The sequence below is a fragment of the Rhamphochromis longiceps genome, linkage group LG1 (genome assembly GCF_057381845.1).
Source record: "Rhamphochromis longiceps isolate RC_006_pf linkage group LG1, R_longiceps_female_GT1.1, whole genome shotgun sequence".
Taxonomy (NCBI): Eukaryota; Metazoa; Chordata; class Actinopteri; order Cichliformes; family Cichlidae; genus Rhamphochromis; species Rhamphochromis longiceps.
This window is the reverse complement of record NC_140557.1, coordinates 15,033,905-15,058,651: the sequence shown is the minus strand read 5'-3', so window position 1 is coordinate 15,058,651 and position 24,747 is coordinate 15,033,905. Positions and strand designations below refer to the sequence as shown.

The 24,747-nt window shown below is 40.1% G+C and overlaps 2 protein-coding genes across 2 annotated transcripts in view; one reads left to right on the top strand and one right to left on the bottom strand.

The window, feature by feature from the left end:
* The first annotated feature begins 200 nt into the window (after positions 1–200).
* kctd3 (potassium channel tetramerization domain containing 3) lies at positions 201–12,022 on the top strand. The gene is made up of 19 exons (XM_085395409.1): positions 201–611; positions 977–1,030; positions 1,890–1,935; positions 2,328–2,401; positions 2,509–2,567; positions 3,215–3,295; positions 3,473–3,631; positions 4,251–4,341; positions 4,797–4,987; positions 5,204–5,319; positions 5,501–5,588; positions 6,084–6,200; positions 6,299–6,469; positions 6,578–6,733; positions 7,013–7,109; positions 7,269–7,462; positions 7,570–7,708; positions 7,820–7,942; positions 8,375–12,022. Exons 1-19 carry the CDS (start codon positions 541–543, stop codon positions 8,916–8,918), a joined length of 2,571 nt encoding a protein of 856 aa, XP_085251535.1. The 5' UTR covers positions 201–540; the 3' UTR covers positions 8,919–12,022.
* Positions 12,023–13,469: 1,447 nt separating this feature from the next.
* Positions 13,470–24,747, bottom strand: part of ush2a (Usher syndrome 2A (autosomal recessive, mild)) — a 228,389-nt gene continuing 217,111 nt past the window's right edge. The window contains exons 81-94 of the mRNA XM_085395310.1: positions 24,235–24,565; positions 20,533–20,739; positions 20,339–20,431; positions 19,653–19,798; positions 19,320–19,438; positions 19,032–19,130; positions 18,753–18,929; positions 18,309–18,392; positions 17,980–18,121; positions 17,725–17,812; positions 16,853–16,918; positions 15,538–15,738; positions 14,888–15,148; positions 13,470–14,811 (exon numbers count right to left, since the gene is read on the bottom strand). Coding sequence (XP_085251436.1) covers positions 15,059–15,148; positions 15,538–15,738; positions 16,853–16,918; positions 17,725–17,812; positions 17,980–18,121; positions 18,309–18,392; positions 18,753–18,929; positions 19,032–19,130; positions 19,320–19,438; positions 19,653–19,798; positions 20,339–20,431; positions 20,533–20,739; positions 24,235–24,565 — 1,843 coding nt within the window. The 3' untranslated portion in view covers positions 13,470–14,811; positions 14,888–15,058. The remainder of the gene's footprint in view (positions 14,812–14,887; positions 15,149–15,537; positions 15,739–16,852; positions 16,919–17,724; positions 17,813–17,979; positions 18,122–18,308; positions 18,393–18,752; positions 18,930–19,031; positions 19,131–19,319; positions 19,439–19,652; positions 19,799–20,338; positions 20,432–20,532; positions 20,740–24,234; positions 24,566–24,747) is intronic.

Here is a 24,747-nt window from a genome sequence, read left to right as displayed (position 1 = left end):
CGACTATTTTAGTAATTAATTAAACGTACGTATCTCGTGCCGGTTAGCAATACTAAATTAATTATAAATTAAAAATAATTTTCCCCTTAAAACATTGTTTTAGCGATTGGCACCACGTGGTTTCATCGAAAGCGGAAGTTGCTAGAGGGGAACTCTCTTGCCTTTTTTTTTTTTTTTTTTAGCTGGCTCGTACAGCTGTTTCACGTTGCTAAAATCCTGCGCAACCTAGTATCCACGATTTACATCTATGCAGTGATGCAAACAAGCGCGCAGGGAAATAAAGGAATTATTGTGTGGCTGCCTTTTTGATTAAAAAACACTCCCAGCCCGTCTTCGCTCACTATGCGGAGGCTTCATGATAGCAACGCGATTCACATAGGTCGTGTATAACTGATATTTTATGGAAGGTGGAAGCAGGAGAGGCTGTGAGGCTGAGGAGTCGGGGCATCAGCTGAGCTGGGGACTGGAGCGTTAGCAAGCTAGCCTTCGTGACAGAAACGTTCATAACGGAGCAGCGACTGTTCGCTGGTTCACTTCATCATGGCCACAAATGGTAACAGTTTAACGCCTGCGATGGGAGAGATCATTCAGTTAAACGTCGGTGGGACGAGGTAAGCTTCGTCAGTGGGACACCTCAAAAGATGATGGCAATTATTTGTGAAATTTGAGCTCCTGTGGGTAATGATGTGTGTTTACATGGACAAACAGCCACGGATGTAGCTCGAGTAGACACAAGCTTGTTTACTTGATCGTTACTCCTACTTTCTTACACACGAGGGATAATGTACACACTGAAAATACACAATATATTAGTTTCATAATAAAGGCAGTTTTTTTTTTTCTTCTTTTAGCCACACCAGTCATTGTTGTGACCACTAATTATACCTCTTGGTCGACAGATTGCCCAGTCACGATTTTAATGATGCAACTTTCTATTTTTTCACAATACTGTGTTTTGTTATAATTCATACTGCAGGTTCAGCACCTCCAGACAGACTCTGATGTGGATCCCAGACTCTTTCTTTTCAAGGTTTGTAAATGCTGCCAGACTCTTGTAAAGCACATGGGATATATTTGGTTAATACACGGAGCTGATTGCGTTACTGCTCTTCCCTTACTGCTGCTACCAAATAAGAAGCTCCACTTTAGTTGTAAATTGTGTGACTTCTCTGTATTGTCTACAGCTGCTGTGTAGAAAATGATCTAAATGCATATAGCAGTCAGACTCAGTGAGCATATTACTATGCACTCATTCATATTACATAATTAATGTTAAGTATGGATGTTACATTATGTCATTTCTGCCCTACTTCATCCCGCTACAATCCCAGTGATGGTAAATATCAGGGGATTAGAATTACTATTCACTATTACCGGAAAAAGGTTCATAATAAAGTAGTCCTCAGTGCAAAAGTGTTCAATGTAAATGTTATAATAAAGGTATTGGAATGTGTGGCTTTTTTAAAATCAGATTTTAGCCTTAGAGGGAATCCTACCCTCTAAGGCTAAACAGCTGATTGGGGCTAGGCAGATACCAGAGTCGTAACAAACTCAAAACACTGGACTGGCTCACAGTTTGACAACAGCTGACCAAGTAGTGTAAATGCCTGCCAAGGCACCTGTCTGTCTGCCCGTCTGTCAGTCTATCTGCTCTGCTGCCAGCTGTCTGAAGTTTTTTCTTTTCTTTTTCATGCAGACTCTTTCAGCTTAATAGTCATAGTTAATAACAGCACACACTGACATGGTAATAATTTGTATTTCAGTGTCAACAGGCTAGCCAAGTGTTTGTTATTGTAAAATAATTGCTTGTAGTGGTGACACTGGTGGTAAGTGGAAATAGAGATGTGCTTTAGCTAACTGGAGAACTCTTGTGTGTGTCTCTTTTCCAGTTTACTGAGTGGAAGGATCTCCACTCTTCGGGATGAAACTGGAGCTGTGAGTAGCTGTTGCTTCCAAACTGGGGCAGCATCTGCAGGCACCATCCAACATCAGGGGGAAAAAAGGACATGACATTTTGTCTGTTACACATTACTGTTCTGAAGTACGATACATGATGCTGAGATGAGCAGATGAGCTGACATCCACTTCTCTGCTGTTGGATGACGCGCTGTTTTTGCAAGGCCACTTCTGACTTCATAACTTTAGTTGCAGAATTTGTTGTGGATTCTGAAAAGTGTTAGAAAATAAACAGAAATGTTCACTGTAACTCTCCAGAGCCGTGACATTTTCATTAACTCTCCAATCAAGTGACTTAATAGTTAGTCAGCTTTTGTTTGCGACAAACTACTGGATCTTCAGTCCTCACCAACTGATTTTCTGCCTTTCAGATATTTATTGACAGAGACCCGACAGCTTTTGCACCAATATTGAATTTCCTCCGAACCAAAGAACTGGACCTGCGGTGAGCAGTCTTAATGATGTTCAGAAAATATCTATTTTTTGGTGTAATTCTGTCGCTTTGTTCCTCGTAACTTACAGAACAAATATGCTGTTTGTTTCTCTCTGCAGGGGTGTCAACATCAGCGTCCTGAGACATGAAGCAGAGTTTTATGGGATTACTCCTCTGGGTATGTTGTGGAACAAAGTTTTAACAGGAAACCGAGTCAGCCAAGTATGAGTACAAACATTGTGGAAAGCTTATAATAAACCTGTTTTGCAGCCAATACATTTTGCAGTGTTCACTCCATGTCTCCAATATCAGCAGGTATTGCATAATAGTTGAGTAGGTTGGGGTTTATTTTGGAACGAGTATAGTACAAAGAGCTGCTGTCGTTAATGTGAAATGTTGCTCTTTAGTGAATGTTTTTTTTGAGGCTCAATTTAACCAACCTCGCAGCTGTAATAGTGTTAGTTCCACGTACTCTAATGTTGTTTTACATCCTGTTTCAGTGTTTGTAACTTCCCTGCATTGTCTCTGTACTCAAATGGGAAGCTTACCTCAGTGAAAGCTGATCACCTTCGTATATACAGAACAAAGTACTTGGATCTAATTTGAATCAAAGTGGACATGAACTTTGGCAAAACAAACTAAAGAACGAGATCCTGAGGAAAATTTCCATCAGTAAAGAAAAAGAAAATCAGCAGCAGTAACTATATTAAGTAACCCATATTAATGTTATTATGATAATGACCTAATACTAATTTGCATATTGTTGCTTTTTGCTTTGTTTTTTTGTCTGCCCCTCTGTCTTTGTGTGCGTGCATACATGTGCAGTGCGTCGCCTGCTGTTGTGTGAGGAACTGGACCGCTCATCATGTGGTAGTGTTCTCTTCCATGGTTACCTGCCACCCCCAGGTAAAGACGTGAAACTGAGCGACACTGAAACTGAACTGAAAGATCATCCTTCTGAGGTTTTATTTAAAAATATCTTAAAAATGGAAAATGGAAATAACCTGCTTTTAAGTTCTAGAACAGCACAAAAGTGAAAGTCAGCAGGAATTTTTATTTATAAATTTCTGTTAATCTTGACAGCCATCCCTGCACGAAAATCAAGCCCCGCATCAGCAGCCATTGGCTCTGCTTCAGATGAACGGCCAGGCCCTAGTGGAGCAGAGGGCTTCACCCGCGTTGGCCCCCTTCCTCACCCATCCTTCTCTGCCTCGCCTGGAACAGATGACGGCCACAAACTGGGCAAGTAGCCTGCGACATCTCTCTGAATACAGAAGATGAATAATAGTCATAATCTGAAGATTTTGCATGTGCTTACATCTATTATAGCAAATTGTGAAAACTCAGTTGTGGAATATACTGTAGGCGTAATCTCAGAATAAAAAACAAGCAGGAACTGTAGTAAGTGACTTGTCAGTAGAAACAGGAATCTGCCTTCTGCCTTCCCCAACAACTGTGCATCTACTGCATGTGAAGGAGCAAGGACAGTTATGATACAGTCGTATGTGTGGCACATCAGTATCTATATGCCAGTAAGAGAGTTCAGTTCATGTACAGTGTGTTTGTGTGTGTGTGTGCATCACTGCTGGAGCTAATATGACCTGACATCCTTTTAGCGCGTTAGTAGCACTCACTGAAGTAGCCTAGTTTCAAATTGGTCTGCTCCTTGCTAATGATGGTATCATGTGATGTACATATTAGAGGTAATAAACAGAGAGTAGAGTGTCTGGCTGCTTTTAGAGATCTGAATCACATTTTAGGTAATTTAGAAACCAATAAATGAGTAATTAGGCAGAAAAAAAGTCTTGCTAAGCATGCTGTGAAAGACATGAGGTTAATGGTGTTTTGTTTGTGTGTGCAGGTCCCATGGTTGACCCTAGGAAGGTGCTGATTATAGCAGGACACCACAACTGGATTGTAGCAGCCTATGCGCACTTTGTAATCTGCTACAGGTAATATTACAACATTTCTCATACAGCTCTAGCTCAAAAGTGGGACACATTAAATAATTTATAATGCACACATGCATTCATTGTCTTTTATGTCTCGTGTTTCTGAGTGCCAGCATTCAAGCTGTCATCTTTGGTTTTATTCGAGTTAAATTGATTCAAATATTAATTATAGCTGAAGCAAACAGTCCACACTGAGAGTAAAATATTATTTCTTTTTGCGAATATCCATTTTTTACAACATGGACAACCTGGTAAAAATGTTATTAGGTGTAATAAGAGTGGGTATGTACGCTCACATTTATGAAAGCTCATATATCAGACTTCTTTAATCTTAACCAAATCCAACTGTTCCAGTGCAGAGGTGCATGTTTGTCACTCTCGATTTAAAAACTTAACGAGAAAGGCATAAAAATAATCAGAGGGTAAAAAGTATTTCTGTGTTCTTTTCTCTGCAGGATAAAGGAATCCTCTGGATGGCAGCAGGTGTTTTCCTCTCCCTACCTTGACTGGACCATTGAACGTATTGCACTGAATGCAAAGGTGGTGGGCGGCCCACACGGAGATAAAGACAAGATGGTGGCTGCCGCCTCTGAAAGCAGTATCATCCTCTGGAGTATCCAAGATGGAGGCAGCGGTAATGAGATAGGTAGGCTAACAAAAAACAAATAAACAGAACCCCCCCCCCCCCCCCCCCCCCCCCATTTTAAAGCTTCAGGCTAGATTTTTTTAATAGGTATACATACATACCATTTTGTATCACCCGTAACTTCCTTCAATCTCTGACTCCACCTTTAGTCTACATTCACGTTTTCCAGCTTTCTACAACTTTGTTAAAGTTCATTCTCTCCACGCGCTGCCCCAGGGGTTTTCAGTCTCGGCGTACCTGTTGACGATCTCTTCTTTATCGGGAACCAGCTGGTGGCTACCAGTCATACAGGAAAGGTTGGAGTGTGGAACGCTGTCACACAACACTGGCAGGTAGGAGAGCGTATGTGAGTAAAACACGGAGCGGGCTGAGTGCTTGTGATTTTCCTTGTTTGTGTTTATTAAAAATGATATACTGAATAATTGAATTGTGCATTTGTTTAACTTAGATTTGCTTCCCAGTGAGAGGCACCAGTACTGAACTGATTTTTAGTTCCCTTTTTTTTCTTGTTAGGTTCAAGATGTGGTTCCCATCACCAGTTGTGACACTGCAGGATCCTTCCTGCTACTGGGCTGTAACAATGGCTCTATCTACTACATAGGTACACACAGACAGGTTTATGTTTTCTCTGTCTGTCACACAGTTTATGGATTTTTTTTTTATTCCATTATTCCATTTAAACCTCTTGTCAAATGCCACAGACAGAGGTGTTCCTCTCTCTGTGAGCCAAGCAGTACTGCCCTTGCTTTTTCTCTTCAAACCAGGAGCAACTTGGTAACTTTGATCCATGATGATCACTGCTGTGCCTATCAAACATTTCAGGCACTGAAGCAGATTAAAAATGAATACCTAAAAAAAACCCCAAAATAGTAAAATATTCTGGAACAGTTCTAATAAACACAGATGTCTTTTTGCTTCATGCATTCATCATTCTCTATGAAATGCTTATAAAACAACCATGGCCTCCCCCCCATCTAAAAGATAGAAATTTACTAAGAGGATTCATTCCAGGATCTGAGTCAGTGAATGATTCAGTGAAGGGCTTATAAAACCCCAACAAAGACACGCTAACATGTAACCTTCTTCTTCTTTTCAGACATGCAAAAATTTCCTCTGAGGATGAAAGACAACGATCTTTTGGTGACCGAGCTTTATCACGACCCATCCAATGACGCCATCACTGCACTGTCTGTCTACCTCACACCTAAAACCAGTGAGTGGGCAAGTTTTTCTTCCCACAGAAAAACTACCGTTACTTAGTTGTACATATTTATATTGTGCTTTTTGTTTTTCCACTGCTCCTACTCTCAGGTGTGAGTGGGAACTGGATCGAGATAGCCTATGGGACTAGTAGTGGAGCAGTGAGAGTGATCGTGCAACACCCAGAGACAGTAGGATCAGGACCCCAGCTCTTTCAGACCTTCACTGTGCACAGGAGCCCAGTGACAAAGATCATGCTGTCTGAGAAACATTTGGTATCAGGTGAGGAAGGTGTTGCAGGCAGTATCCCTGTCTATGTGTGGGCTATAGAGGATTTTATAGGATAACAGCTGCCTGCATCTTATGTGGTTGTGTATTTGTGTCTGTCAGTGTGTGCAGATAACAACCACGTTCGGACGTGGACAGTAACCCGTTTCAGAGGGATGATCTCCACACAGCCAGGCTCCACCCCTCTAGCTTCCTTCAAGATTCTGTCTCTGGAGGAAGCAGAGAGTCACGGGAGCTACGGCTCTGGGAATGATATAGGTGAGAGAGTTAAAAAGTGTGTTTGCACTGTAATACACATGAATTTCTTTAATCCACCACTGATAAGATAAACAACAAATCCCACCCTGTGCAAAATAGGGTTAGAGTTACCGGTCATCATCATCATCGTTATTAACCTTAACTGAAAATGTATCTATATGTTGGTGAAGCTGACACTGAAAAAGAATAAAATTTAATTATGATTAACCACCTTACGTAGTGGCTTTTGCAGTATTTGTGCAGTATCTTAACATCACTGAGTTGGCTTTTTATTCTCAGGTCCTTTTGGAGAGAGAGATGATCAGCAAGTTTTTATCCAGAAGGTGATCCCCATCACCAACAAACTGTTTGTGAGGCTCTCGTCAACTGGGAAAAGGTACAATGTCCTGCCTCTCTGCTCCCCTGACCTTTATCTGACTTTGTTTCCTATTATCTGACATACATGATATTTTTTTTCTTTCATTAAATGTCCCTTTAGGATCTTGGCACTTCTTTTTAAAATTTACTACCGGTAAATGACATATTTGTGTCTCAGGATCTGCGAAGTGCAGTCAGTGGATGGGACCACCATCACTTGCTTCATGGTACGGGAGTGTGAGGGCTCCAGTCGAATGGGGTCCCGACCTCGCCGTTATCTGTTCACAGGTCACGGCAATGGCAGCATCCAAATGTGGGACCTGACCACTGCGATGGACACCGCCAATAAAGGAGAAGAGAGGAAGAAAGAGGGTGAGGAAGGAGAGAGATTAGTGAAAAGTCAGAAATGTGAAGGCGAATGTTGTGTTTGTTTTAATGAAACAGTAAGTTTTTAATGAGGCTCCTCTCGTTTCTGATAGATATAGGTGGGCCTACAGAGGAGGAGCTGCTACAGCTGTTGGACCAGTGCGACCTGAGCACCTCCCGCTGTGCGACACCTAACATTAGCCCCGCCCCCTCTCTGCTACACCACACACGCCTCCGAGAGTCCTGTTCGAGGTTAGAAAGGCAGCACTCATTTATTGAGGTTACAAGCCTATATATGCCGTCTGAATTATCAGAAGATGTGTTTGAAGGAACATAAAAGACTTCTTCTTTTTCTGTCATCAGTCTGCAGTTACAGGCACCGGAGCCCATTCCCGAGACCCAGGCTACATATGGAGCTGTGCGACCCTACAGAGAGAGCCCCCTGCTGGCCCGTGCTCGTCGAACTGAGTCCTTCCACAGCTACCGGTGAAATATCATTTATCAAACACTTATACTAGAAGGGTTCAAATAAGAGTATACTAAGGTGATAACTTTAGGATTTCAAAACTTAAACCCCCCCAAAAAAACAAAACCCAATATTGAGACTAGTAAGCAAGATTGAGTGTTTTTCTTGTGCGATTTAACCACTTTCTAAATCAGTTGTTCTTCACCCACAATGCTGTGTTTCGCCAAAGAAGAGCTCTGGCTGATGACAGAGCAGGGAGAGATGGAAACTTTGTGGTGCCTTACAATAACAGAAGCACTTGGCTTTATAGTCGCTTTGCTTGGCATTTCAATAACATAGTAATTTGATTATGCTCTACTAATGTAAGTTCAGGAAATGCTGAGTTGTCCCTGTTTGCATTATGTTCCATTATCTATCTAGCGGTGACTGTCTATATTATCATGCTTTCATAGAGACTTCCAGAACTTCAGCCTGACTCGAGGTGTCCTGGACAGCACAGGGCAGACCCCTGATGCCCGCCGCTCTCTTTGTGACTTTGGGCCTGAAGACAGTGAGAGGAGAGCCTCAGTCTTGGAGCTGTGGGCTTCCCGTACCACAAGTGCAAGCTGTAACACAACAGCTGGAGCGTCTGGAGTATCTGCCACAAAAGCTGAATCCAGTCAGGAATCTGCACGGCAGCCTCCAGACAGCCCAATTCCAGGAGGTGACGTCAGGCGAAAGGTACATGCTCAGTCAGAAGAAGGAGAGGCTCCTGCATCGGGAGGAGACGCGGTGAAGGTTGATGGAGGTGTGAGGAAAAGGGGAGTACTGGAAGGAAGCTTTCTTGGGAGAAAGAGGGCTCCTCCAGTTCCACACCTTGCCTCTGTCCCCTCTGGATCAGAAGGCGGTGGGAGCGACTCTTCTTCAAATGCCTCTCCTTCCCCCACCAAACTGTCCACCTCACCACGACACAGGAAGCTGGTACCTGAGCCATCCAGCCAGGACAGCAGCCTGTGAGGGCGCCTTTTCTCTTGCTCTCGGTGGAAGTTATCTCGTAGAGGTACACTCTCTAGGTGATCATGATAACAGAATTTAAGAGCAAAAGAGGAACACGAAGCAAAAAAGCAGCGACGGCCCTTTCCGCCTCCACAACAGCCTTGTTAAAGTATGGTTCAGGATGTTTGTTTCTCTTCAAATCCCACACAACAGGAGTGCTGCCATGTTATACTGAGCGCAACATAAATATACAACATCCCAACGCTAACATCACTGTCATGGCAGGAATGCTTTTCTTTTTTTTTCTTAGATCACTCACCCTCGTAAAAATCTGCCAGGTGCCAGTAATGCTCCTCCTGTCTCTGTTTGTGTTTATTTTAGGCTGTCTTAACAGATTGCTGATAATCTTTTTAGCACTTTAAGTTTTAGGCATGAATCAGATCGTTTGCTGGCTCAGTCCTGGAAAGAAAAATGCGTTTTTCTTCCTTTTATGATGTTGCTCACGCAACATCTTAAGGAACACACAGCCACTACAAGAACAGGACAAAAGTCTGTTTGACGAGGTACGGTTAAAGGAGTGGTCGGTCACTTCTAAATGTGAAAACATGAACTAATTAACATTAATAACATACCACAGCACTAACAGTAACCATTTACCAAGATATTTCAAAGTGTTTCTAATAACCTATATCAGGTGTGCATTACTTTGTTCAGAACCTGATCTAAACTGATCTTCATATCTGTAACTAACAGTTACTTCTATTATCATATAAGTCATTTTAGATGTTTTAGTCTAAAACAGTGTCATAACATGTTACCTATCACAAACTATTTCACTTATAATGGTATAAAAAGGGAACAAATCAGTAAAACTAGACCCCATTTGGTGATTGATCACCTGATTGGCTGACTCATCCGTTCAGCACTAGAGCAGTGGAATTGAGCAGACCACGATTATATCAAGCATCTCTGACACTATGTGCAATTTGTCGTGCAATCGATTTTTACTTACCTTAAATGTGTTACCTTCACTAGAATTCTAGGCAGATACTTGGATCCTAGAATACTTTGGGACACAGTAATTATTGTTGTTAAAGCAACAACACTAAAAAGCCAATAGAGAGCGAGCAGTTCAAGCAGGCGATACAACTTTACAGAGTTGTATGACAGCTCAGTACTATGCAACAGTGGATTTATCATGCACACCAGAAATGAATAACTCTGGTTCCCGGGCGATTCAAACTGAAATCTACGTGGATAACAGCCTGCAAAAACGTCGAACCCCCGTGTGGATGAGTGACTGCTTTTCACTCCAGCTGGCACAGTTTTACCCGTTAGTTCCAGTCAAGTTACGCTGTTAATCTCCTTTGATGCTAATTGCAGTTCAACAGGCTCTTTGATCCTCAAACAAGACAAAAATTGAAACAGTTGTGTGAAGCGTTGGACTGCAATGTTAAAAAATGTGAGGTATTTTATTAGACGATCTATATGTGGAATTCAAAGAAGATAATTCAGTCCTCGAAGCTAAAAAAAATTATATTTACACAAAATAGTAAAAGCAAATGTCTTTTTAGTATTTTGTGGTATAGATAGTCAAGTTCTTGTCTCAACAGAGAGAAAGAACACATTTTATTGTCAGCTTGTTGTTATAGTTCACAAGTAAGAGGAACCGTTTGTGTTCCTGCTTTATCATTATTATTATTTTCACAGTGGTGCCTGTGTGAGATCACTCTAATTATTTATTTTTTTATTTTCACACTACACTCATGCTAAAACAAGGACCTACACTACATCACTTTACTCCCTTTGAAACAGGTATAAAATGTGTGTTGTGTTGAATGACTGTTGCAGTGCCTTATGTAACTTGTTTGGCGGTTATCAGTCCGTTAATGTGTTTTAATTGAAAGAAATTGTGACCAAATGCTTGTGAAGACGGAGCTCATTGTGGAGGCACGTTACAGACCTGCCCACGTCGCTGTTGGCTAGAATTGTGTTATGATTTTACAGCGGGATAAAATAGATGTAAAGAGTGGCATTAAATATTAAGTAATTAGGGATTTACCGATGAGTGTACTGTGAAATTCTGGATCGACAGTGATACTGATGTTTATTATGTTGTGGTTGCTTTTTTTTTTTTTTTTTTTTTAAATTCCCCAATTTGTTCCAGGGAAACAAAGAAATCTTGAATATGAAAAAAGTAAGTGAACTGTTTTAAAGTCTTTCAGCTCTTCATCACACTGTCTTTAGCCAGCACTGGCAACATATAAACATTACAACACTGAGAACAGTAAATGTCCGATACGGATGTTGTGGTTGATACATGGGCACTTAACATTACATTAGCAGACTACATTGCACATAACCCTCACATGCATTAAGATCGGAAAGTCGAAACTTCCTCCCAAGATGGGGGATTTTATATATTTTTTTAAAATGTAACTTGTACTTTTAGTTTTAAGCATACCATATAGGTTGGAAACAAAAAAATATCTGTGAGTGACAACCTTAATTAGCATAACCATGTCCTGAAATATTAATCACACTTTTCCAAAAGCAGCAGCAATGTAACATGTTTCATTGGTAATCATTTCTGAATGACGACAGAACTGACCGTGTGCTAACGGCTTGTACAAAGATGTAACATTTTGATACATTAAGTGTGTGCAATGTGGACGTGTAATCAGAACAAAATCCTGATGCGGATGCATTGATTTGTCTAATGGTGTGTTGATGTATACGCTGTTCATACAAACATAAGGCCTATATTAATATAATCATGCTATCGGACCTAACCTGCTAATGTATATTTTCTATAGGAACATGGAGTTAAATGAGTATTTCTGCACATAGTTATTTGTTTATCTTCTGCAGTGTCTCTTATCTGTTGCTCCTTAACCTCCCCTGGCTATGTTTACATTATATGGCAGCCAGATGCTAATGAGCTCAAAGAAATACATATCTGTTTATTTAAAAAGGCCTGTGCATTCTTGTTTTCTACATTGTGTATGCATTATGCTATATTATTTACCACTGCATTGAGTAATGATCAAATATTAAGTTGCTATAGAGTCACATTGTTCGTGCAATTGAAACTACCACTGTGTTCACTAAAACGTCTGATTATACTCAGCATGTTTCGCTTCTTTCTTAAAATTACAGATTTTTTTTCATTTTTATAAGTTCACATTGTTATTCTTAAAAAATATTCAACTATTTACATAATTTACATTTATATTTAGATAGAAACATACCTTTTTATTCCAATTTACTTTATTTATCAGTGCATACGAATCATGTTTCATCGGTCTTGAACCATTTCAGTCGAGATTTCTGGGCAGATATCATCAAAGTGATATCAGGATTAATCTTATAACAAATGCTGTTTGGGTGTTTTTTAGGATTTGATATTCCTAAATGTACAAAAATTATGAGATCCTTGAAAGGAAAGTGAATTTCTGATAGTTTTACCACTTAAAATTTTGACACTATTTTTTTTAATACTATACATCGTAAGTCAGTCACGTCTGGGTAAGGTTTGCATGGATAACTAAGAGTGCGCAATTGTTGTTTTGTCTGAGTGTCACAAAGGTGTGTATGTGTGTCTCCCCAGCGCGCTCATTTCACTAACCTTCCTGTTCAGACAGTCTCCTCTCTGCGATGGCGTCTGTCGTCATTGTGATTTATGAGTTTAATAAAACCCTAAGTGTGTGTGAGTGTGTGTGAGTGTGTGTGTGTGTGTGTGTGTGTGTGGGGCTCAGGGCCATACTGTCCCTTACAATCACTCCACAAGCTCTCTTTTCACAGCCTCTCCCCCCTACTCTGTGGCTGACAATAGCTGTGAATGTGGCTGTGAATGTTTTAGAAGTGCCCTTGTCAGATTGGTGTCCTTGAGCGAGGGCATGCTTGTTACTGCCACTTTGTTAATTTCAAACTTGTCTTGATGTCCCCTCAAGGGACGCAGGAGCAAAACTAAATTACTGCTGCATAGTTTTGATGGAGACACCGGCCCTGTGTGTATTTGTGCTTGTGTTTTTGACTCTGTGTGTGTGGTAACTGAGTCCCTGTGCAGCTGGTGGCACAATTCTGTGTTATACTAACTCAGCAGAAAAGAGGATTCCTAAATCTACATTTCAGCTAGATCACCATGGAGCCCCTTTTAATAGAGTGACTTCATTCATTATGTAACATCCAGTAGTATTTAACCATTGTTAATACTGTGTTTAAGCAGCAACTGAGGCACATTTAAAGTGCTACATACATTTTAAGGATTATTTCTAAGCAAGCTATTTTGCTTTTTGGAACTGTATTTCTACATTATTTTATTCATATTTAAACCTCATTAGCTTGAAGATTAATCTGGTACATTTGTGGATCTTTTAAATGCTACAAGAGGTCTGATTCTTTAAAAATTTGGTTCATAATTTGCTTGACACAAGAATACTGCATTTATTTATGGTAAAAAAAATTAAAAAAAAACCTTAAAGAAAATGAGAGGCAAGAACACTAGAAGAATATTTTTTTGATAGTCAAATTTATCATTTACCAGATAAAAACACAACCACAGACAAATGAATCATCTATAAATAAGACTTTTGTAAATACAACAATCATAAATAATACTGTCATCATGTAAAAAAAGAAGAAAAATAATTTTGTAATAATACAATAGTCTTCAATATTGTACACAAAACATCAAACTCATCAATATTACACATAAAGCCAACACCTCTTATTAATAAATACTGTCTCTATGTTCAATCTAATATAAGCGATGTTTCATTTCTGCATTAAAAAAACTCAACTAAACAATTAAATTGCCACTTTTATTTTGATCTTCTTAATAGCAGGATGAAAATTACCAAAAGCCACAAATAACACAGAATCCAGACGAATGCACTTTGAAACCCAAAAGTGTATCTTGACTTACAGCTAAGAAAGACTTGACTACATTACTGCCACTTCCTCAAAACTGAAATTGCACTGAACGGCACACACACAACTGACCGAATTTCAGACTGAGCTTTCAAGTTCACATAATCGCAACAATCAGACGGCACATCTGTGATTCCCAGCCACATTCAACACATAAAAGAAAACAGTTGGCATTTTTTTTTATAATAAAACTACATCAAGCCCATGTTTCTCATTACAACTACAGCTCCTATACTGGGAAAGCTTACTAGGCATAATTACTGGTTGACGAAGAATAGACTCAGATTAATTAACATTCATTTCTATGGTGGTCTCAGGTGGTAAAAGCTAAAGTAAATCTGCACTTTTCAAAAACGACTAAACCTCTAACAGTTGGCAAACAGTGTATCATAATACAATCAGAACAGTCCTTTAAGGGCTCTTCTGGACCGTAATATAAGTACGGTCCGATACTACATACTGGATAACAATCACGAACAGACTCGGAATAATGACCGATTTTATGTCACTGCTGACTGTGTCCACATGTGAACTGTATTCAAGTCATACACAAAGTGGGCTAAAATTATACTTATTATACTTGTATTATATTCTCTTTCCCACATTATGTTTGGTTATCTGTACAACTCTGAACCTGAAATTTGTCAAAATATTAATATATATTACTTATATCCACTCACTGGCTGCTTCATTAGGTACACCTTACGAGTAATGAGTGGAACCCTCTTTTGCTTTTAGAACTACATTAACTCTTCATGGCATAGATTCAACAAGGTGCTGGAATCATTCCTAAGAGATTTTGGTCCATATTGACATGATAGCAAAACACAATGTTGTTGCAGATTTGTCTGTGCAGCAGACAATTTTTTACCACAACAAACAACCATTCATTCTCACCTAAATCCCCTTTCTTCCACATTCTGATGCCAGTTTGAACTTCAGCAGCTCATCTTGTCTGTGTCTACGTGTCTAAATGCATTGACTGCTGCCATATGATTGCCTGATTAAATATTTAGTGAGTTAATGAGAAGTTGAAAAGGTATACCTAATGAAGTGACAGAAAGTTTATGATGATGCTTTAATTAATACCTCATAACACGTGTTGTTTAACTTATAGCTTAAATTGAGTAGACCGTATTTAGCACCGCCTGTGCAAATAGCATGTAACAGTGTTTTACTAGTTTGTTTTACAACTAGGTCTGAATGGCAACTGTGAAACCTGACAGGTCTTAAAGATGAGTGTCAGTGAACATGGTGTGCTCCTTTTTCACAGAACTTAAGGCCTTGATGGCATCCACAAGCTCATCTTCCTCCACATACTGGAAAAAAAAAAAACACACAAGATCGCAAAATTTAGGTCTGAATCAAAGAAGAGGGGAAAACAATCAGAGAAACAATAAAGTAAGCAATTTTCAGCTGTCCATATTTCTGTTTTCTGGTACAATTTCACTGATTCTGCATCCATCTAGGAATTGAGCAAGTCAAACCCACAATCCCAAAGCAACTTTATTAAAGTCTTATCATATATTTTCTAGGCAATGATACTAATGAAAACTTTAAACACATAATATTGTAAATTCTTATGACTTTATAGTAAAAGAGGAGGCTGGTGAATAATTAGCATAAAATGTTTGTATTCTCATCACTACTCTCTTCTGTACTTGTAGTTAACAAATGAAATTCATAATAAACATAACTCCATACTCACCAGTCCAGAATCGTGTGCCAGTGGGTTGTCCCAGCTTCCTTCCTCCATCATCATTGACTTCCTGTCAATTAGCTGACTTACACTGCGGTGCAAGGAATGCTGGGAGTAGGCCTGGCTGAGGTCTGCTTGGCTGGGAACCCGCAGGACAGAGATGGGGCTGAACTGTGAGTTGCTGCTCACTATCTTTGTGTCTGTCAGACCCTGAGGAGTAGAGTTTTATTCAGAGGCTGATTTGGGGGTTTAAAGCCTTTTATACAAATCACATACTTAGAGAATACTTCTAGATCTAATATTCAATGGTATGGATTTCTTTTTGATTAGGAGCCACATCAGCAAAAACAAGGAGTGAAATTAAGTCAGCTGAATATGTTTATTGTGGGAGGAATAAACACATGGGAGTTTGTTGGTATTACACCATATAGCCAAAAATATTGTGCCAGACCTCTTAATTTTTGAATTAGGTTGCTTTCAGTCCCATTTTCAGAAGTGTATAAAATCAGGCACCTAACCTTGCAATCTGCCTTTATAAAGATTTTTGAGATAATTTGTTATTCTAAGAGTTTTCTCAATTTCAGCATCTTACTGTAACAGGATGCCACCATTGCAACAAGTCAGTTTGTGAAATGTCTTCCCTCTTAGACATTAGAAGCTGTCAGCGCTATTATTGCAGTGGAAGTGTTAAAGAACTGGAGCAACTCAGTGATAGAGTACGCAAAGTTCCCCACCTCCTCTGGCATTAACATCAGCAGAAAGAATTGGCATAAGCTTCATGGCATGGGTGGGTTTCCATGGCTGAATAGTTGCCGTAGGTGTAATTTTGCTGGAGCCATAAAACCCTTAAGAGACACTATGACACAATATTCAGTTGCTGATTTACCTTCTTTGCTGAATTTTTTTTTTCAATGATCATTGTATTCATTACATGTAAGAAAGTCAACATTGTACTGAGGACAGACGAAGAGACCTTCACACACCACAACAAGCCAACCACTGTCATATGACAGTGTGTAACATGCACGCACGCACGCACGCACGCACGCACACACACACACACACACACACACACACACACACACACACACACACACACACACACACACACACACACACACACAAAGCATGCTTACACAAGCAAGGCGGACATACGCAAACAGGCATCCCTTTTAAATCAAGCATCCCATACCTCAGTGTACACAGTGTAGCTTTTAAGTATAACGCTGCTGATCTCAACACAGTCTGCTACAGTGTCAAACTGCAGGGGGACAGTAAGATAAACATTTAAGGCTTTGAGAGCAAGAACAGAAAATAATCTTACTGTGGGAAGATCAGGGAGGAGCACAGAGCCGGAGTGATGCTTAGAGCACAGCTCAGGACAGGGTCTCTGAGAGGGAGATACATAGAGAGACAGAGGGAGGCAGGGAAACAGAGCGTATACGCAGAGAAGTGCAGAAAGAAGTGGAAGCAGAGAAGATAAATATCAAAAATTAAAGGAAGAAAGGTTGACAGAGAATGGAGAAAGAAATTAAAGTATTATGATGGAAAAACATTAAGGTGTAAAAAATAATTACAACGAATAACCAAAATAACAGAGCAGTGGATAAAAATGATTAGTCGTCTTTATGAAACAGATGTTGTTTGGATCTAAAGTCACAACCAATGAAACGTGAGTTGCATGTATGTAAAAAAAAGAAACCCAAAACCATTTTCAGAGTGGTCAGCACTTTTACTTTTAAAAGTGCAATTATACGGTATTGTGCTTATCTGTTCTTTGTTGTCTGTAATTCTTTACAAAATGTGCATGTTGATGGATGAATCACCTACTGTGGACCAAATTTACCGGTATACAGGCATGTTTGTTAGTCATTCAAATTTTGCTGTGAGAGTCTGTGGTTCTATTTCTCTGCTGGCCCTGTGATCCACTGGTAACCTGTTCAGGTGAGGACCCCGCCTCTTGCCCTGTGACAACTGGGATACACTCCAGACCCAGATAACCATAAGTTGGATAACCTGTTAAGAAACTGAATTTATAGTTCCTGGGTTTTTAACCCTTTTAACCTATTTTTTTTTTTTAAAAATCTTTCATTTACTTCTTTGCTTTTTCCTCTTACGTATTCCAAACTTTAGGTCATTTTTTCTTTCTCAATTGCGTTTTATGTTTTTGTGCTGCATCTCCTGTCCTTTTCTCACCATGTAAGTCTCTCCCCCAGCTTTTCTTGTCTTCTGAAGCATAACCAGCGGAGGGCGCTCTCTGGCTGATGGATTCTTCCTCAAGGCTCTGTAAGGGAGTTTCAGAAAATACATTCTGTTTGCAGGAAGCGTGCTGTGTTTTATTTGCACAAGTTATGCTAACTTGTACATTTTAGTGCACTTTGAATTTCACAAGAGAGAAGAATAAATTCTGTGCTATGGCTGCCCTAAACCTTTTACAAGAATCACATTTACCTTTGTAGCACTAAGCCCAGCAGTATGGCTAGCAAAAATAGACCCAGTAGGGCTAACAGCAGGATGAACCACAGTTCAGAGTAGACTGGCGTGGCTGACATGCTCACACCCTGTTTACCACTGTCTACAGGGTCAAGAGGAGCTGCACAAAGAAAACAACATGAATAAGTTATTAATAAATTAGCTTTCTAGATTTATCTGTATTTTTAATATATATATTTTCTTCACAACATCAGAATCTGAGAGACAACAAGATTCTGAATCATTGAAGAATGTGTGTGTGTGTGTGTGTGTGTGTGTGTGTGTGTGTGTGTGTGTGCGCGCGTTACCAAGGCCTGTGGCTGGGCTATATCTGATGGTGGGAGTGCTGGCACTGCCACTGTTTGTGGTACAAGTCACCTGAAATGACAGAGCTTAGAGGAACAGAGAGGGAAAGACAGAAAAGAAAACAACTCTGGGTTACAATAAAATAAGCATGTATAGATGATGGTAACCAGGCTCTCTGTCCCCTGTAGGGCTAATTACAATATGCAACTCAAATAAAATCAGAGTGGGTGAGAAACATTCATACAAAGGACCAAACTGAAACAGAAAGAGATTTAAAATTGAAGCTTATTCAGTTCTCAAAGCTTTTTCAGCATACCTACTCTAATCAAAAAGCTGTTCATTCTGTATTCAAATTTTTTTTACAAGATTTATAGTTTACTGCTTGCTTTAGTTCTTTTTTCTCTAAGTGCACATGTTGTGTTATGTATGCTGTATGTTGCTCTTACTTTTCTGTGAGATGCGTGGAACATGGAGATAGCTGTAGAAGCCAGTATAGATCCTCAGCTGGCTCTCAGTCACACTGTACTCCTTCAGGTATCCGTTCAGGGAGAAAGACCCAGTCCAGTCCAGCCAAATAACAGTCAGGTTACTGTCTACTGAGAAGGGGGATACATACTGGGGGGCTGAAGGGAGAAAGAATGATGGTAAGAGAAAATCTGAATGTGGTTTTTATCATTCTTAAAACTAGATATTACTGACTGCTTAAGCAGTAATAAATGTGTTACCTTCACTGAGAGTGTGGACAGTAGTCCAGTTGGAGGCAGTGCTGCCCATGTTATTAAAGCAGGCAGCTCTGAGCTCATATGTGGAGTACGGCGCGAGACCTGCGCAGTTTGTTAGTCACAGAAAACTCATAAAGCAGAAAAACGTTTCAAAACAGTTATCCCAGCATAATCAAGACTTACAGAATAAAAACTATTATTTTAAATCACCTAACATTGATTTTACGATTCTTTCTTACTGTATGTGTTACTTTTCAGTGGCACTGGTGCATGATATTTCTTTATATTCACCTGTAACATTGTAGCTCCGCTTTTTACCAAAAAAACTGATTTCTGTTGGTCCTTCAATACAAGGTAGGGGTATAGGCTGGGAGGGCTGAGGGCAAGGCGATCTGAGGTGAAGCTCACAGCTGGGTACAAAGAGTAAAGGAGTGTAAGTGAAAGCAAGATGATAGGGTTTCTTTCTTTTAGTTTGTATGTGCACTTTTCAAATAAGTAAGGAAGTACAGGTTTATTTAAGCCAAATCCATTTGGTTAATTTTTATTTATATAGTGCTACATCACAACTTCAGTTGCCTCACGCCACTTTTCAAGAACAAAATGTAATTCAAGATTTTCTCTTACCTTTCGATGAGTCCATTGGGCGACAAAGGCTCATCCCATTCCATCTGAACAGAGCGGGAGGTCACAGTGACAAGGCGAGGAGGAGGCTGGTGGGCTGGGGCAGCAGCAAGAGTGTGGAGCTCACTCAGCGGACCACGGTTACAGCACTGATGATGGTTCACAAAGAAGAGATTTTAAAAGTGTTAAAAAATATGGCCTCACTTGCAACTACAATACTCGGGAATGACTTTCAATCAGCAAAAGAGATGTAAGTATTTGAATCTGCATTTGAAATTTGACCAATAGGTGAGGTAATCATAAATATTTCCCATCCATTTTCTTCCAGTTATCTAAATCAGATTGGCAACAGGGACTTGTACCTATCCCAGCTGTCACAGGGCAAGAGGCAGGGTACACCCTGGACAGGTCGCCAATCTGTTGCAGGGCTAACACAATGAGACAGACAAACACTCAAGCCTACACCCAATTTAGAACCCCTTATTAACTAAACCCCAAGCATGTCTTTGGTCTGCAGCTGAAGCTGAAGGACCTGAAGATAACCCACACAGACCGAGAGAGAACATCCAAACTCTGCACAGACTATCAACAAAGATACCACATATTACCAGATAGTATTCAACTTTAATGACCGAGTATAGTTGTATAGACCCTGAGTATAATGCCTAACCTACATTTAGTATTATTACCTGATAGCAAGTACAGGCCTCCACTCCTACCCAGTACTGGGTATAGGGACGTAAATCGTGGAGTGTCTGCGGATGCGATGTACCCTCTGAGAGCTACAGGGAGAGGACAGAGAGGGGTAAAATGTGTTTAAGTTAACATAACAAGGACAAGTTATTATTAAGTGTATTACTGAATATAGTAGAAGACTCTTTACCAGAGTGTGGTTGTTGTGGTCCAGCGAGAACACTCTGTAAAGACTAATAATCCCATTGGGTTGGGCAGGAGCATGGATGTCCACTACAGCTGACGTTGCTGAAACGTGCAGAAAAATAGGGGGTCCTACACCCTGAGGTGGGGCAGGCCCTGTTCTTCCACTCACCCATGGACTGGCTGAATGACCAGCTGAATTAACTGCCCACACCTGTCAGATAAGACCGCACATTTATCAGTTATGTGGTAACTTTTCAGTTTGCACATTATGCAAGCACAAGTCAATAACTGATGTATAAAAGCAAATGAGAACATGTGATACAGACTATTTACCCCAAACATTAGGATTTCAGATGCATTTTATGAACTCTTCATGATGAAGACGGCTTTTCATAATTACCCAGTATTCGCCAGACCAACAGAAAGTTATACATCAATTCACTGGACCATCCATCAAAACTACCATCAGCAGTCAGAGCAAAACCTTTTCACCATGCAACTCACCACTAACATATCTGCATGACAATTACTTTTCACCTTCATCAAGGAGTCACACACACACACACACACACACACACACACACACACACACACACACACACACCATAGAGTAATCTTTTTTGTGTGGTTGTTTTGGGTATAATTAGAAGGTGTACACAGCACAGGGTCAGGCAGGGTGGAGATTTGCATGTGTAAGTCATCTGTAGCCTGTCAGAAGTAGTGCAGAAGGCAGATGGATGGGTCTGAGCTTTAGTGTTGAAAGTGTGTGTCTGTGCATGTGGGTTTTTTGTTTGTGGGTATGATTGCAAGATTTCTGCGTGCATGCATGTGCATGCAGGGGTGTTACGAGTTGAATTAACCTCAATAATAGTCAATTAGGCCGTGATCAATCAGACTGATTGATCTAAGTGACAGCACAGATGGACCAAGATGGAGAGAGGAAGGAAGAATGGAGGATGGAGCGACTGGGGATCAGGGGGGAAGGAAGATAGGATGAAAGGTGGGCAAGATGCAGGGTAGCAAACAGAGGAATCAGGAGAAATTTAAACTTGGTGTTCTTTTGTATATAGATACAGATATGTTTAGTTCTACAGATAAGATTATGTTTAGATTGTAGTTATTTCCCACGACACACAATATATGTTAGAGCAAACTTCTGGGCTTTCATCACCTGCTCTGCTAACAGATTTCTCAATAATATCAAAACTTTTCATATGAAATTAACACTTTACTGATAGTGTTTTCAGACTGGCAGCTGCTCTCCTCTTGCAATTAAACTGCATGTTTTTAGATAAAACATGGTTATTATAAGTGACACAAAAGGTGTAGCTCAGTGGTTATATTTCTGAATCGACAAACTCATTAGAAAATGCAGCCATATGTAAACTTCATTTTCAAAAAACATATTTAGATATATGTTCTCCGAATTTGAAAACAATACACTAAATATGTAGGAAAATGCAATGAAAGTCCAAATATCTTTTAAAAAGATAGAAACACACTAGTAGATCATGTTTATTTAGGTTATTGACATCATACTGATACTTTATGTGTTTATGTGTTACAAATCCTTTGATACTGATGAAAAAAGAGAAACTGCTGGAGAACTGAAAGATAAAAAAACTTTAATAGGATAAATGTTGCATATACAAATCCTAAAGCATATATGTATGTATCTATATATGTAAATATGAATGGTTCCTAAGTATTATTACTGTAAATGAACAAATGTATGTGCTGTTGTAAAATTTTAGTAGCGTACAGAGGGGAACTGAGAAGTAATTAGTTCTCTACTGTACATTAATTATGGCCTTGATTGCATGTTCTCCTGCAACGGTGTTACCTGTGGCCAGTCACATTTACTCATACTGTTATAAAAATTTGGATTTGGAACAAAGAAAGCACACTTAAACAAGCTGAAAAAAAGAGCAATAGCATCAGCTAAATGGATTTTCTTAGCAGCATTTTTAGATCCTGCGCAGGAACTGTCACATGACTTGTTGCTTGAGATGGTATAAATCAAATTTGCTACTGCTGCCATAAGAAATTATGAACTGCAGCAATAAAATACTTCTACCCAGCAACAACCATCTTTTCCCTACCCTGGTAGCAACACAGTGTACGCTTCAATGAGATGCATGGTTTTTGTGGTTTGATTAAAAAGTTTGTGCCACATAGACAGAATGGAGGAAAAAGTTCACAGCTAAAGTCAGCCCAGATCACCTTGCACTTGATCCACTGCTAAAAGACAGAACTAATCTCCTTGTCCCTATATCATCTACAGACTTTTTACTGCTTCCTCTCCTCTCTTGTCCTCCCCTCGTCCATTGGGCCATGATTTGGTTTATTAGACAAAAAATAAAAATATACCCTGTTAGTTTCCGTGGCAGCAAATGAGCCACCATGGCAACAAACGACTTCAGGAAACTTCCAGATAGTATTCCAGCCTTTTTATTGGAAGGCTGGACTGCGGAATCAAACTTTGTGCTCTGATAGGCTGACGGTACTACTTGGCGGGTGCATCTAGTTGAGGTGAAGGGGCTAAGTTGTGTGAAAGCGGGCAGTAATTAAAACCAAGCATAAAGCTGTCAATAGAAGCTTATGACCCAGTGTAATTAGCCTAATATGATTTCTCTCTCTGTGCTGTGGTGTGCTAAACTGAACTGACTTGTCCTTGTGTACGCCTGAAACACAGAGAGAAAGGATGAGGTCCCGGTAACAGACACAACATAACAGCTAAATAAAGTCAGGCAGACAGAGAGTAAAACAACCAAGCAGGTAAGTGGTACAGTGTGTACAGAAAGACAGATCAATACACTGACTAAGAAAACATCACTTAGTGCTTAGAAAAACAGAGAAACGCATGGTGAGATGAAATATCTATAAATGTTTACAGTTTCTATGCACTCTGAGACACTCACTTATGTTCACGTGGACAGAAAAAATCCCAAACAAAAAACACATGACTTCACCAATACTCAACACCGCATTGTTCACGCATCCCAATTCCCCAGAGGAAAATCCTCAGGGGACGTGTAGCGGTCACCATTAAAAGGTCTTTCCAGTACAAGCTCTGTTACCAAGGAGGCTAACAGTTAATTCGATTGGCTGGCTGGTAATCAGGAAGTGGGGTGCTCAGAGGGCCCAGTGATTAATGGCTCTGTTGCCCGCTCGTCATCTCCCAAAGCTCCTCCCTCCCTCCCTCCTCATGTCATAAATTAGGACCCTCGTAAATAAAGACGGTGCTACAATCAGGCAAACTCAATCAATTACACCGGTTCTCTGGCCTCAGCTCATATGTCTGACAGGCAGGAATGCTAATGTTATTGTTGCTTCCAAAGGGCTAACCTGTCAATTAGTGTACCAATGCACGAGCACAACAGCATGAATATGGACCACTCCATTTAACACCTGTCTGATTACTCGTGTGTTTGTGTGTCTGCGATTGTTCGAGTATATGGATGTCATACCAGTTGATGCATGAGAGTGGTCTTTTTGCTTTATGTGTGCGTGTGTGTGTTCTGACTAGTGCAGAAGACAAAAAGCAGGGCACTCATGCTCTGCAGAATCAAGCCTTCAACCTCTATATTTAAAAAAAATCATTTGAAAATGTTAAAAGATACTTTATGTTTGTGATTCTAGTGGCTACTAATGTCTACTGTCAACACTTTCAAACCTTCTTTTCTACCCAAAACAAATAACATACCTGGTACTGGTATACAGTGTATGGGTGGAGTCCATTATCTTTCCACGTAGTAGAGGAATTCCTGTAAACAGCTGTTACTGCATCACTGTTGTGGGTGGCCGTGGGACTATCCAGTCTGCGGTGCACCTCATAATACAGGATTCTACCATTTGGCTGAGCTGGAGGGGACCAGGTGAGTAGAAAGCTGGTCTGTAGTTTGGTATCTTTGTCAGGTTGGAGGTCTAACAGTGGTGCTGTCTGTCCAGTAGGGGGAGCCTCCAGCGTGAGTATAGATGACCAGTCACTGGAGGAACAACCTAGTTCTGTGCAAGCTTCCACCCTCACCTCATACCTGCCCACAAATAGAAAACAGAAACAGGGGACAAACAGAACATTAACATGGAGACATCATATAGAAAAGGCTGATGAGCTCACATGTTTTGAGTCCTGTGGGTTCACACACATTATGTGTACACAGAAATAGCCAGCCAACTGCAGATGCACCCTTAATCAGAAATACATAGTACAATGGTA

Excerpts from the sequence above, each read along its gene's own strand:
- kctd3 (XM_085395409.1), top strand. The coding sequence starts at position 541 with ATGGCCACAAATGGTAACAGTTTAACGCCTGCGATGGGAGAGATCATT. Across the intron at positions 3,632-4,250 it reads AGATGACGGCCACAAACTGG|GTCCCATGGTTGACCCTAGG; the intron begins GCAAGTAGCCTG and ends TTGTGTGTGCAG. Across the intron at positions 6,470-6,577 it reads TGAGAAACATTTGGTATCAG|TGTGTGCAGATAACAACCAC; the intron begins GTGAGGAAGGTG and ends TGTGTCTGTCAG.